The sequence below is a fragment of the Gekko japonicus genome, unplaced genomic scaffold, assembly GCF_001447785.1.
Source record: "Gekko japonicus isolate JY-2015 unplaced genomic scaffold, Gekko_japonicus_V1.1 scaffold319, whole genome shotgun sequence".
NCBI lineage: Eukaryota > Metazoa > Chordata > Lepidosauria > Squamata > Gekkonidae > Gekko > Gekko japonicus.
Window position 1 is genome coordinate 1,173,165 of NW_015160218.1, and position 13,560 is coordinate 1,186,724.

The following is a 13,560-nucleotide window of genomic DNA, read 5'->3' on the forward strand; positions in this document are numbered from 1 at the left end:
TCAGTGTCAAGCCCACCCTGCGCCCCAGGTGGCCGTGGCGTGTCTTTCCGAGGCGGAGTCGTCGGTCCTGGGAGTCGGGATGCTGAAGGCGTGGGGAGCGTCGGGGCCTCATATGTATAGGGTATGGGGTTGACTTCACCCCGTAAGTCCCTCTGCCGCCATGCAAGGTGCTGTCCGTCGGCTCACTCTGGCTTTTGTTAGTAAGGAAATCTGTTGGTGCCTTGATTAGGGTTACTTCGGGAATGTGTAGAGGGCCATCTAGGAGTAGTTCCACATAAATGACAGGGAGAACCCTGCCCTTCAAAATATATAGACAGCTCCTTGCCAGCTCTGTCTGACATCTGTGGTACAATACTACTATTAGTAAGCAGATGACACTCCTTATTCCTGGCTTTTTCCCCAGAGCCAAACTATGCATCTTGGTTTTGAACTGATGCCTAGCCTTATTTGTAGTCAGGATAATTCAAATAAAATCCAAGCCTAGTGGAGTTAATGGTAGTAGGCAGCTCTGATAAAATTAGCACTTCCACTCAGTGAAGGGGCTGAAACGCCTCTCGTCACAGGTGCAGTCTTAAATTATTCTTAAATTCCCTGGGTGAATCAATCATCCAGAAACAGAAAAATTCTTCTACCAAACTTGTTCCAACTTCCACTTCTCACTGCAGCCTCCAATGCTCCCTGAAGAGCCACTCCTGAGGGAGACATAACAAGTGGTGCTGCAGCATTGAGAGAAACTGGTAGAAATCACTCCTGTCCTCTCTTGCAAAAGCACTTCTCACAGACCGAGCAAGCGGTCTTGCTGGAGTGGTGGTGAATTGCTGCCAGTTCCCCATTCTTAATTCAACTCTCCTCCCTTTCCAAGGAGCTCCAGACCACCAGAAGTGGCTAGAGAATGGCAGTAGGAAGGGACAACGACCTCTTTCCACAAACTCGCTCTGTTCAGTCAAACGAATCCGATTCAACGTTAACTCGAAATTCTCAGGTACGGTTTTGTTTCGGCCGAAACAGTGCTCCGCCAGTCGTGCTTGTGTGAACTGACAGGTGCAGTAAAAAAATCATAAATGCAGAATTTTCTGTGAAAAACACGAGACGTTTCAGCACGAGTAGGGCTAGGTTACCCATCTTTCTAAAAAAAACATGGGACACCAAAGCTTTAATAGCAATATGACTTCCGTGTAAGTGCGTGCAAAGTGCCATTAAGCTGCAGGAAACTCCTAGTGATCCCCGCAAAGGATTGTAGCTATGGTGAGGCCTCTCGGGGCCCGCCGCCCTGACTTACTGCCAGGGCCCCATGACTTCCCATCCAGCCCAGGTCCCCTGAATTCCATTTTTTTATTTATTTATGGCACTCGTCACCAGCCACTGCCGCTTTCTCTTGCTATTTCATTGCCGGCAAGCCAACAAGACGTCAAGCCCTGGATCACCCTCCAATCCCACACCGCTCTCTCACCTCTCTCACATTCAGCTACGGCTGGAGTAGAAGCAGCCCCCAGGGGAAGGAATGGGGGGGAGGAATCATGGAACCCTCCTTGGGCAGGCTCGCCACTATCATGCCCTGGCAACCTGGGCTCCCAAGCACAGCCTGGGTCAGCGGGAATAGTCAGGCTCTCTGAGTGACCAAAGGCCACCTACCCCTCTTGCGAGGGCGTAGACTTTCCAATTTCCCAGGGGGCCTGGGACTGGGCCAGAGGAACTGCTATGCTAGGTCCTTAAAAGAACCGAGGCCCAGTGACATCATAGGGAGGACCCAACTTTGCTTTCAACATATGAGTGTGACTGAACACCTACTTATAAAAATATTTTTAATCCAAGAACCTTTCATTCGATAGCAAGTAGTCTTGGCATCCCGTTGGAACTCAACAAGCTGCACTTAAGCTGGCCATCTTTCTGTGATGGAATAGCAGCACTTAGTATTTATATTTCCTATTTATTTATCTGGATATTAATACTCTATTTTTATGAAGCACCTATCAAATCTGAGAGTCAAAGTAATTAACAATATGGCAGAAAGAATATAACAAAAAACATAACCAACATCAATACAGGTGCAGCCAATGATAGGTTCATTTTCTTTATAATGCAGCCCTCAACATCAGACACAAATAACAGTCAAAAAGCCCATGGAAAGATGGCCTTGCACATCATCCTAAAAATAGGTAAGGAGGGTATCTGCTAAACCTCCTCCAGAAGGCCATGCCAGGAAATTGGCCCCATGACCAAGAAAGATCTTTCTGCAGCAGTAAAGGGATAAACAAAACTTTGAAAGGGCACCCTGAGCAAATGCTAAGCACTGATAAATTTCACGTAGAAATTGCAAAGCAAATAGTAGCACTCATTGTATGTATATAAACTTAATAAAGCTAGATATAAAATAATGATTGACAGTTGGCAAGTTATAAGTTTATCACTCCGTATTCTGTATTCCGAAAGCATGTAAGTTGTTATGAGATAGAAATCTTCTAGTATTCTTTTTTCCCCCCTTCTCTAAGTGAAGCAACCTAGATTTGTTGAATTCTATATTCCTTTTGAAAAAGAATAAAAATTGTTTTGGGGGAAAAATAAACTTAATAACGATATTTATCATTTGCTCCAACTTGCCCAAAGCAGCTCAAACCAGATGGTTGGTCATTGTACACCTACACAAGGGTCTGAAGACTCCGTTAGACCCAGTAATTCACCAGTGGAAGGCACTAACAGTCATAGATCTTTGCATGTGTTTTAAAATGCTTCCTCTGGATACAACTATGATCTGACTGTAGTTCCATTTCATTGTCTGACGAAGAACGAGTGCACATGAAAGCTCACGCCTTGAGTAAAACTTTGTTGGTCTTAAAGGTGCCACTGGACTCTAACATTGTTCTGGACCTGGGAGGGAGAGACGTTTGTTTTGCTCTGTTTCCAAACCCTGCCTTCAATGGAGGAGAAAAAGAAAATGTTCACTTTCTTTCCACACACACCCTTCAGAAGCCTGGAGCAGAGGAGGGGGGAGGGAGTGGGTGGATCTCTCCCCCCCCCAGCCAGTCCCTGCTTCTGAGCAGTAGCATGCTTTTTGCAAGCAGAGATCCAGACACAGGCTTGTTTTTAAAGCCTTCCAGAGCTCAGAAGCCCCGCTGCCGGGAGCAAAGGAGAGAAAAATATCATTGCTTTATTTCCAAAGAGGAGGGATGGTTTTCTGCCATGCTTTTGTTGTTGTTGTTGTTCTCTGTCCCAGAGTTTCTAGGAAAAAACTGCCTCTCTCTTTTCCAGTCCGTCCCACAGAGGAGGGTAAGGGGATCCTGAAACTCCCAACGGGAGCAGAGGAAGGGGCATTTCACAGAATCCTCAGGCTGGCGAAGCTTCCCCTTTTGGGAGACAGCTTACTCGCCCCGCTCGGCCACACATCCCCACCTCCCTTCCCAGAGAGGGGCCCACAGCCACCCTGACGGCTCCAAAGTGTGGCCTGGGGAAAAACCCCACCCCACAAGCCAACCCCTCCCCACTACCCCGACCTCCCTAACGAGACGCCCGCAGCCCCCGACAGCTTCGGAGCCCGGCCACTCGCTTGCTCGCTCGGGGGAAGCTGTGGCCAGGTGGAGCAAGACAGCTTGCCCAACACCGCCAGCTCGCCTTGTTTCCAGGGACCAGTAGATGAGGCAGCGCCAGCACCGGACAGGGGGAGGGGGGGAGAGGAAGGGCGGCAAGCAACAGCAGCGCCCACATGGTTTGGCTTTGGCTTGCTGCACCATGCCTGGTGGCTCTGCCCCTCTCCTTGGCACAGCTTGCCGTGCCCCCCCCCCCAGCAGCCTCCCGGCCCAGCCACCTGGCCAAGGGAAGGGGAAGGGGCTCGCATGTGTGCCTTGGCTGGCCTTCTGTCTCCTGGCTCACCTCCTTCTGCTGCTGCTGCGGCCAGCTCTGTCCATCCCCCCTTCGCTCGCTGAGTTGCGAGCTAGGTGGCTGCATGCTGCCCCAGTGTCTCTTTTCCCGCGCTCGCATTCTCTTTTCTCCCAGCCACCTCTGCGGTGGACGGGAGGAGCTTTTGCTCCACTTTGCCAATAGGCAAGCCTGATTTCCTCCTTCGTCTTCAGTGACTAGCGCTGACTGCCCAGGAGAGGCGCAGTCCCTCTTGGAAAAAATCGGGGATGGCCCGCGCCCCCACATACTCTACGCCTATGCCCTCTTGTCCAGCAGAGTCTGCTTTTCATTTCACCTTCAATCCCGTTCTCACATCTTGAAGGTGATGCCAAGCCTGATGCTGGCACGGCATTGTCTTTCAGGTTTCACCCCCACCCCCTGCTCGCTGGTTTGGACTGCAGTTTGCAAGGAAGGGAGGGAGAGAGGGAGGGAGGGAGGGAGGCATGTTTTGTTTCCATGGGCCTGACTGGGGAGCAGACTGGGTTTTTGGGGGGGAGGAGGCTAGCACTGCAGACCCCGCCTACACCCCAACATCTGAGGACGTGTCCTCTGGGAGGAATCCTGCTATCTGCTGAGGTGCAGCTCTGAGCAGCCTCTCAGCCCGGCCTCTGGCTCAGAGACTCCGCTCTCCATCTCGACTCGCTGAGGTTCTCGGGGCAGCAAAGTCTGACTGGTCCAATTCCTTCCCCACGTCATGCCTGAGTCGGTCCAAGCCTCCGTCTCCCCCTCCCTCCCCCAAGGGGCCAAGCCTGCCTGTGCCAAGAAATCGGCAGCTGGCACAGGAATCTCGCCCCCTCCCCTGCTACCAAGCCCTACCCTAAAGCCAAGTGATTGCAAGGAACGACGGGAGCGGGGCTGCTCACTTCGGGTGTGTGGGGGGGTGCCCCTGGCTTATTTAAAGCCCCCCCCCATTAAAAAACCTTGGCCACGGGCCTACTGCAAGAGGCTTTCAAAGCAAATGAGAAGCAGGGAGGGTTTTCCACTGCCTCCCTCTGCAGAGTCTTCTTTGGTGGTCTCTCTTCCAAGTACTGACCCTGATCTGATGACCATGCAACCATCCTTCCCGCTTCTCTGTATACCAGACACAATTCAGAGTGATACTGCTAGTCACTGAAGGCCTACCCTCTTCGAAACAGACTGTACAGCAGCAGATCTCTTGCTCTAAGATTTGAAAAATACTCCAGACTGAAGTCTCCAAGGATAAGTAGTGGCTGGCCACTGTACTCAAAAGTGCCTAGCCTGGGCTGACTGAGCATGATGAGCCAGCATAGTCAGATGTGTGTGAACATGACAGGAGCAACACTAAGCATTACAGAGCAGATGAAAATGTTGATTAAAAAACACAGCCTCGTACCTCAAAATCACAAACTGAAAACATAGGAAGGACTCTTTTTCAGTTGGCAACTAATTTAAAGTGAAAAAATGACTAGCAGTTATTATTAGATTTGACTTTTTAAGTTAGCAACAATGGTCAAAAAACGATAGCTGTGAGTGCACAACATGGTAACAACTTTTGAATCCTCTTCTTAAAATAATTTGTAACTTTTTTCCCTCCAGAGAACAAATAAATGAATATCTCTCTTACCATTTCCTTGTTGTTTGGTCTGTCACAGGTACACATCTCAGACCAGCTCCTAACACCATGAGGGATGATGTTAACAACACAGTTACTCTCAAGCCTAAATGAAACAGAAAGGCAATTTCATTACAGTGAAAAGTAGACACTGTAGTAGCAAAACACAGAACATAAAACTTAATTATTGCCAAGCACAAGTAATTCCTTTTAATAAAGGATTACCTAGCAAGAGAGATATTAGCCAAATAAATTTCTCTCTTTTCAGTTTCAACACTCGTCTATATGTACTTAAAGAAAAAGAAAAGCTATACACTGAAATACACTTTATTGCACCTGAAAATACCAGATTCTGCTACATATACAAACAGACTGCCCCAGTCACTATGATGGAGAGGTTAGCTTCATGTAGCCATCCCTCCCATTTCCCTGTATACCAGACACAATTCGGAGAGCTGTTTTAATGTAGTGAAAATAAAAGAAATTCCTGGGAATGGGAAAGCCTGTGTGCGCTGTGGATACGCAGGGGAGAAGTAAAGAAGACTTTGCTGGCAGCAAGCTAGCAGTAGCTGAATTCTAGCTGGGCTGAATTAGTTCTCATTTTCCTGCCGTACTAACAGAGTACGTGATGGCAGAGGCTCAAGTCCTTGGTTGTGAGTAAGGGTGTGCACTGGGCATGAGCCAAACCAATAAATACCTGGAAAATACCTTATCTGTATTTTTCCAGTATTTATTAAGCCAATTCAGATTCTCTAATCTGATTCAGCTACCAATAAGGTGATCCCGAATAAAAGCCGATCTTATTTGGGTTTTATTCAGAGTCCCCGATAAGTCTTTCCTTCCCCGGTTGCCCCAGCACGGAGGGCAGCTGAGGAAGGGAAAGGAGAGTCGGTCAGTTTCAGTTCCCTCTGCTTCCAAGTGGAGTGGACTAAAACTGACCATTGCCTTCCCTCCCCAAGCTGCCAGCTTGGGGAGGGGAGGGAAGGCATACCTCCCCAATCTGTCTTCCCTTCCCCAGCTGCCCTGCTACGGTGGGCCGCCTGGGGAAGGGGGGCATTTAGACATGCCTCCCCAATCAGTCTTCCCTTCCCTAGCTAACCTGCCACAGTGGGCCAGCTGAGGAAGAGAAGGGAAAGTGGGTCAAAACCCCTCGATTTTACTCTCCCCTGCTCTGTAGCCAGGGAGAGCAAAACCAAGGGGTTGAATGCCTCTCCTCTCCCATTTAAAATGATCAGTGCGACGGGTCCGCCTGTGCACTGATCCTTTTAAATGAGAGGAAGACTTCACCCTTGGTTTCGCTCTCCCCAGCTCTGGAGCAGAGGGAGTGAAACGGAGGGGTTGAATGCCTCCCTGCCATTTAAAAGGGTCAGCTGACAGGTGACCCACTGCACTGATCCTTTTAAATGGGAGGAAGCCATTAAACCACTTTGTTTGGCTTTCTCCCCCCTTTAAAGGAGGGGGAAGCCAAACGGAGGGGTTTAATGGCATTTGAAGCCTTCCCCTCCCTCCCTGAAGCATGCCGCAACCCGGGAAAGAAGGTATTTAAAGTTTAAATACTTTCCCTCCCTGAGTTGTTCCACAGCGGCAGCATGCTTCTGCAAGGGAAGGGAAGGCATTTCAAGAGACATACCTTCCCTTTCCTTGCTGAGGCGTGCTGTGGCCACTGCCACAGCGCAACTCAGGAAGAAAAGGGAGGTACGGAGCGGAATACTTTCAGCAATACCAATTTTTCCGAATCCCAATATTTGGGAATATCGGTATATACCGATATTTTGGGGGGTTGGTATTCCCAAACCTGAAAAATACTGATTTTTCTTTTCTTTTTGTGCACACCCCTAGTTGTGAGCCAAAAGGTTCTGGGCTCATGGCTCATAGACAAGCGCCTCTGAGTAAGCCAGGATCATCAACCAAGAGCCGTTCAGGAGAAGTGTGGAAACGACTGGCTTTTGTTTTTCATCTTGTGAGCTGTTCTGGGTCTGTGCAGGGAGAAAGGCAGCCCATGAATGCAATAAATAAAATAAATAAATAAATCACGCAAATGGAGGAGAAGATCCCGATCAATGTAGAGCCTTCTCCCTGGCTAGACTGAATGTGTTCCCTTCTATGATTCTTCTCGGTCGTTGCCGACACTCTGTCAGCAAGCTGCCAAATTCTGTATTTGTAGCGATGTACGGTCTATGCACTCTGCACATGCTTTGTTCCTGTAGTTTGTAACCCGTGTAATTTCCTCCTGCTTTGGGTATTGTTTATTATCTCTCGCTTAGCAACCCAGGCGCATGCCCAAAGACGTAGAGCTTGTTAGTGAACCATGCAGCACTCAAGGCCAAGCAGGTGTGTGATAAGGATGGCCGCAGCTTTTTGTTTTAATTAGCAGAGCTTGAGAAAAGCTTAGTACCGATAACTGGAGCGTTTGGTTCCCAGCAAGTTGGCGCTCTGAACTCCCCAAGCGGGAAATAGACTCATTGGCTTAGCAGAGTTTTGAATTTCGTTTATATTACTTGCTATGGTCCTTTCATGTTATTCTAAACAGAAACCTCTCTAGTGACCCATTGCCTCAATAAAGTACCATTTTCTACGAGAAGTGACTACGTTGTTTTAATGGGACCTCGACACACTCTCCACTTCGGGATCGGATTTGCCCCTGCGGTCTAAATTCCTTGGACTCAATTAACAACATAATTTTGGATTGTTTTGTTTTATGAGTTGATTTTGGGGGAAAATACTCTTCAATGTATTACAGTCAAAAAGACATCTGACTAATGAGCGTAAATGTCGTTATCTCCTGAGTGACTCCACTCCAGATGTTACTGAAATTGTGGCTAATTATTTAGCTGAAGTACTAAAATCAAAGACCTATTGATTTTCAGTTCTGTACTTGCACCCAGGCTGTGAAGTGGTTCTGTAGTTTTGTTATGCCAATTAAGGTATGTAATTGTAAATAAAATAAATATCTACAAGAAAACATGGGATAATCAAGTGAATTATATTTGTGTTAAATCTAGATACTCAGAATCTATTAACCTCTAAAGGGGGAGAAATGGACGTACTTTGCTTCCTTTTCTGAAACAGTTAAAACAATTTGTGCTTTAAAATGATGTACTAAACGTAATAATAGAAAAATGATTTCTTCATTGGAAGGATTTGCTTACTTTCCAATACTGCAAAAGAACAGAAACAATTGCTTTGTACAGGTCCAACTGCAAGGTGCTGTGCACAGCATTTCCGAAATATCGCACAACAATTTGATGTATTCTTATGTATCCCTGCATAACTGCTACTGAGGAAGGAGGCTTCAAAAGGGAATTAGATAAGCATATGGAGCAGAGGTCCATCAGTGGCTATTAGCCACAAGGTATAGATAGGGGCTTTGGGGCAAGTGATGCTCTGTATTCTTGGTGCTTGGGGGGGTCAACAGTGGGAGGGCTTCTAATGTCCGGGCCCCACTAGTGGACCTCCTGATGGCACTGGTATTTCTGGCCACTGTGGGATACAGACTGTTGGACGTGATGGGCCTTTGGCCTGATCCAACATTGGCATCTCTTATGTTCTTATGAGGTATAAGTGGACAGAGAATTTCATTAACGCGTCTATAATTCCATTTCAATATACTTATGGACTCTGAATATGTGGCTTTTATATATTAATATGTGACTTTTACAAATATACACAGCTCCACTTCTGCCTCAACTATAATGGACTTTTTTGGAGATAGCTATGGAGTCTTCTGCATGCAGCTGAGAATTAGCACCAGGTAACCCCAGGTATCCCTGGAAGGCCAGATATTGAAGCTGAAGCTCAAATACTCTGGCCACCAAATGAGAAGGGAGCATTCACTGGAGAAGACCCTGATGCTGGAAAAGCCTGAAGGTCAAAGAAGAAGGAAACGGCAAAGGTTGAGATGGTTAGACAGTGTTATCAAGGCAACGGACATGAAATTAAGCAAACTCTGGAGCACAACAGAAGACAGGAGGGCCTGGTATGATGTGGTCCATGGGGGTCACAAAGAGTCGGACTCGACTGTGCGACTGAACAACAACTATCTGCAGTTAAAAGGATCAGGTAGTTAGTGACGGCGATGAAAGACCTCTACCCAAGTTCCTGAACAGCCACTGCCAGTCGGAACAGACAGTTCCACCCCTGATAGGCCAATGGTCCTCTAACTCAAGAGCTTCATATAATCAAACTTAGGCTGGCTGGCTGAAGAAGGCCAGCCAGCACAACTGATCTTACAGGTAAAGAAACTGTACAATTATCCTTGAGAAAGTGAACTGACAACCTCCCCTTCAGCACCTCAAAAGAAAACTTCATGAAAAAATGTTTCAACTATCAATATTGTCTCTCATCTCTCCTTTCAAAGGGAAAAAGGGCTCCAGACGAGAGAAGAGAAAGACCCCAATTTAATGAAGCTCTCCTAGCCTTTATCTGAGAAGATATGCAGCCTAGGGAATCTTTTGCAACCTTCATTATTGTTGCACTGATAACTACTAATGAAGACTACTTCCTGTTAAGGTGGCGGCATCCTTTCCTAGCACTGGGTCTTGGCAGGCAATATCCCCACATTTATAACTGCCATTACCCCCCAACGTGCAATATCCTCACATTTATAACCGCCATTACCGCCAACGTGCGAGTGCAGAGCAGTACCGCCGGGTTGGGCTGACTGGCCACCTGGACATCGTGGCCCATGGCATCCTCCTTGTGGATCCCAATGTGATGTGCAATAGGGAGTGAGCATGTTAATCGCGATGGATCCTGTGAGTTGTCCACTTGTGTTAAATTGTTTTAACTTGTATTTTATTGTACTGTGTGTCTTAACTGTGTGTCTTTAAATTTGTGGTATTATATTACATTTCTGTGTTTTGTAAGCCGCCCTGAGCCCGCGTGCGGGGAGGGCGGGGTATAAATGAAATAAATAAATATAATCTGATTGTACTATTATTACATTGTTTTAATTCTATTTTATTACGTTGTTAGAAGCCACCTCAAATATATTGAGAGGTAGGATATAAATATCTTAAATATCTTAAATAAATACACGTTGAAGTTGTTTATGTCTTTTTTATAGCACTGCCCTCACCAGGATGGAAATTCTGGAATAAATACCCTTGCTCTGAAATAAATATGCAACTTATTGCAACTGTATTGCATGTAAGCTAAATAAAGGAAGAATACCTGCCTCAATTGAGCATGGACAATCCACACACACAGCCAATACCAATGTGAGTACACAACTCGATCTGGGGCCATGCTACCAACCATGAACAACATCCAAACTAGTTTAGGATTAGGAGCATACAAGTGAGGGCCCTGCAAAAGTTGTGGGGGAATCCCATCCCCCCCCCATTGCTATCCGGCGTGACTCCCTTGGAGCCCAGCCACAGCAGAAGTGGTGTCTGGGAGCTGCTCCAAGCCCGGAATAGCTTCCAGGATCCAGCAACGCCAGGCTTGGAGCAGCTTTCAGGCTCCACCACAGCGAGGCCTACCAGCAGCTCCTGGACTCTGTCACCTCTATGGCCAGGCCCAGAGCAGCTTTCAGGCTCCACAGCTGGGCTCAGAGTGACTCCCCGGCTCCACCGCAGCCATGATCAGACCTGCCAGCAGCTCCCAGGCTCCAACGCCATGGCCAGGCCCATCGGCAGCTCTTAGACTCTGTCACCACCACAGCCACCACTGCGGCAACCGCCGGGCCCTCTCCAGCTGTTCAACAGTAAGTGCATTGTATGCACATGTGCAGACAACACTATACTTAATTTGGGAGAATTTAGACCCCCAATCAATCTTTTTAACTCTTCAGGTGTGAGGTTTTTTGTTTTGTTTTTTGTTTGCAAACCTAGAGGATCCTCCAAGTTTGCAGAAAAATCTGTTTGGGGTAAGTGTGGCCCCGATCCATGGGTTTAGCTTTTTGCAGATGGGGGTCATGCTTGGGAAATCGATATACGGATGTTTTTTGCTACAAGGATTTCAATAACAGGACCCTGTGATTTCTCAAAAAACCAGAACATGTAGATAACAAATCCGATTTACCTTGATTCAATGACAAGAAATACCAAATTATTCGGTTATTCTGTTATTGTGACACTATTAAGGTATCTATGATGTTATGAACAAACACTGAACATCCTTCTGCCTTAACAGTGCCCATGCCAGTGATGGGAGAGCAGAATTGACCTCAAGATATCAACTGCAATGCTTTACTTTTTCTCACAAAAACAAATGGAAAACAGTCATTTGGAGACATCAGGTTGGTGGAGGCTCAATCTGTTCCTGGTAAACCTCTCATTCATCAAGACTACTACTATTTATTATTTATTTATTATGGATTCAATGACAAGAAATACCAAATTATTCGGTTATTCTGTTATTGTGACACTATTAAGGTATCTACGAGTAAGAGAGGAAGTGGTATGAACAAACACTGAACATCCTTCTGCCTCAACAGTGCCCATGCCAGTGAGGGGAGAGCAGAATTGACCTCAAGATGTCAACTGCAATGCTTTACTTTTTCTCACAAAAAACCCCCGGAAAACAGTCATTTGGAGACATCAGGTTGGTGGAGGCTCAATCTGTTCCTGGTAAACGTCCCATTCATCAAGACTACTTCTATTTATTATTTATTTATTATGAAGGAGAAGAAGAGAAGAGATTGGATTTATACCCCGCCCTTCACTACCCAAAGGAGTCTCAGAGCAGCTTACAAACTCCTTTCCCTTCCCCTCCCCACAACAGACACCCTGTGAGGTAGGTGGGACTGAGAGAGCTCTTGACTGCTCTTTTTCAAGAACAGCTGGGCCAGAGCTACGGCTTGCCCAAGGTCATCCAGCCAGGTTTGAGTGGAGGAGTAGGGAATCAAACCCGGTTCTCCCAGATTAGAGTCCGCGCACTTAACCACGACACCACATTATTTTATTAATTTAATTCATACCCCGCCCTCCCCACCTGGGGCTCTGTTTCTTGATCACAGCTCAAACTAGATAGAAAACTGGGAGATCTGAGAATGAGCTTAACTGTTTTCTGATGCTGTCAGAGTCAGCACAAGGTCCAGGACATTGCTGCCCTCCTCCGTATGTGGGAGACTTTCCAGATTCATGCTGAGCCTCTGAAAGCAGCAAGACTGCTACAAAGAGAACCTGCCCCCTCCACTCCCTGCCCAGCTATCATCTGGTGAAGAGTGTGAGGGCTTGCCTCCACAGTCACACTGGGATGTGTTGTTATGTCTCTAGCTATATTAAAAGCCATGTTAAGCTTGAGAGCAAATAAGGATTGTACGCTGTAACAATACTATTGGCTAATGTATGAATGTATCCAATCAGAGTGCAGAGAAATGTTCTGGAGGGAACTGATCTGATTGGGTGTTATCTTTGCAATGCCATTGGTCCTTAACTATTCTAGGGCGTGGCTACACCAGCCCGGGATAGTTTAAAAGGAGCCCTGCTCCACTGTTTGTCGTTGTGTGTTCTTCACTGTTCCTGTTTTGAAACCAATAAAGCTGATTCACTGTTACTTACGAGACGGAGTTGAGTCAATACTTAACATGTGTGATGTCCAAAGACCACATAACAGCTCTCTCTCTCTCAGGCTAGGGGTCTTGGCTGACTGTTAAAGTTAATCAGGAGGTCCGTCAGAACATATCGGGCCCTCAAAGAGCCTCCTCGCTGAGCACGTATTTGACCATTCTTTCAGTTACAGCTCTTTCACTGTGAGGCTTCTAAGATACAGATTATATAAGTGCTCTGAGGGGTGCTGACGATTTTTACGACCCTTCGTATCTTGTTAATAATATGCACATATACCTAGAAAATTACATTTAGTTAAAGAACAATGCCATGCCAAGTCAAGAACTGCCATGAAGGGGGGGTCTGTTTTTAAAATGTCAAGCAGGTAGCTTGATTAAGGCCATAATACAGAAAGGTCAGAGTTAGCTCCCAAGGCCAAATGGAGGTGCTCTACCAAAGTTGTACTCTGTAAAGCAAGGGTGTCAAACTCATTTGTTACAAGGGCCGGATCTGACATGAATGCCTCTTTGTCGGGCCGGGCCATGCGTGCCATAAAACGTAATGCCAGGTACCGGAGACAGAAACTGTATAAAGGACAGCAGC

At 46.7% G+C, this 13,560-nt stretch overlaps 1 protein-coding gene across 1 annotated transcript in view; it reads right to left on the minus strand.

The window, feature by feature from the left end:
* Positions 1-13,560, minus strand: part of DIRC2 (disrupted in renal carcinoma 2) — a 158,863-nt gene that overhangs the window by 104,554 nt on the left and 40,749 nt on the right. The window contains exon 2 of the mRNA XM_015410852.1: positions 5,477-5,570. Coding sequence (XP_015266338.1) covers positions 5,477-5,570 — 94 coding nt within the window. The remainder of the gene's footprint in view (positions 1-5,476; positions 5,571-13,560) is intronic.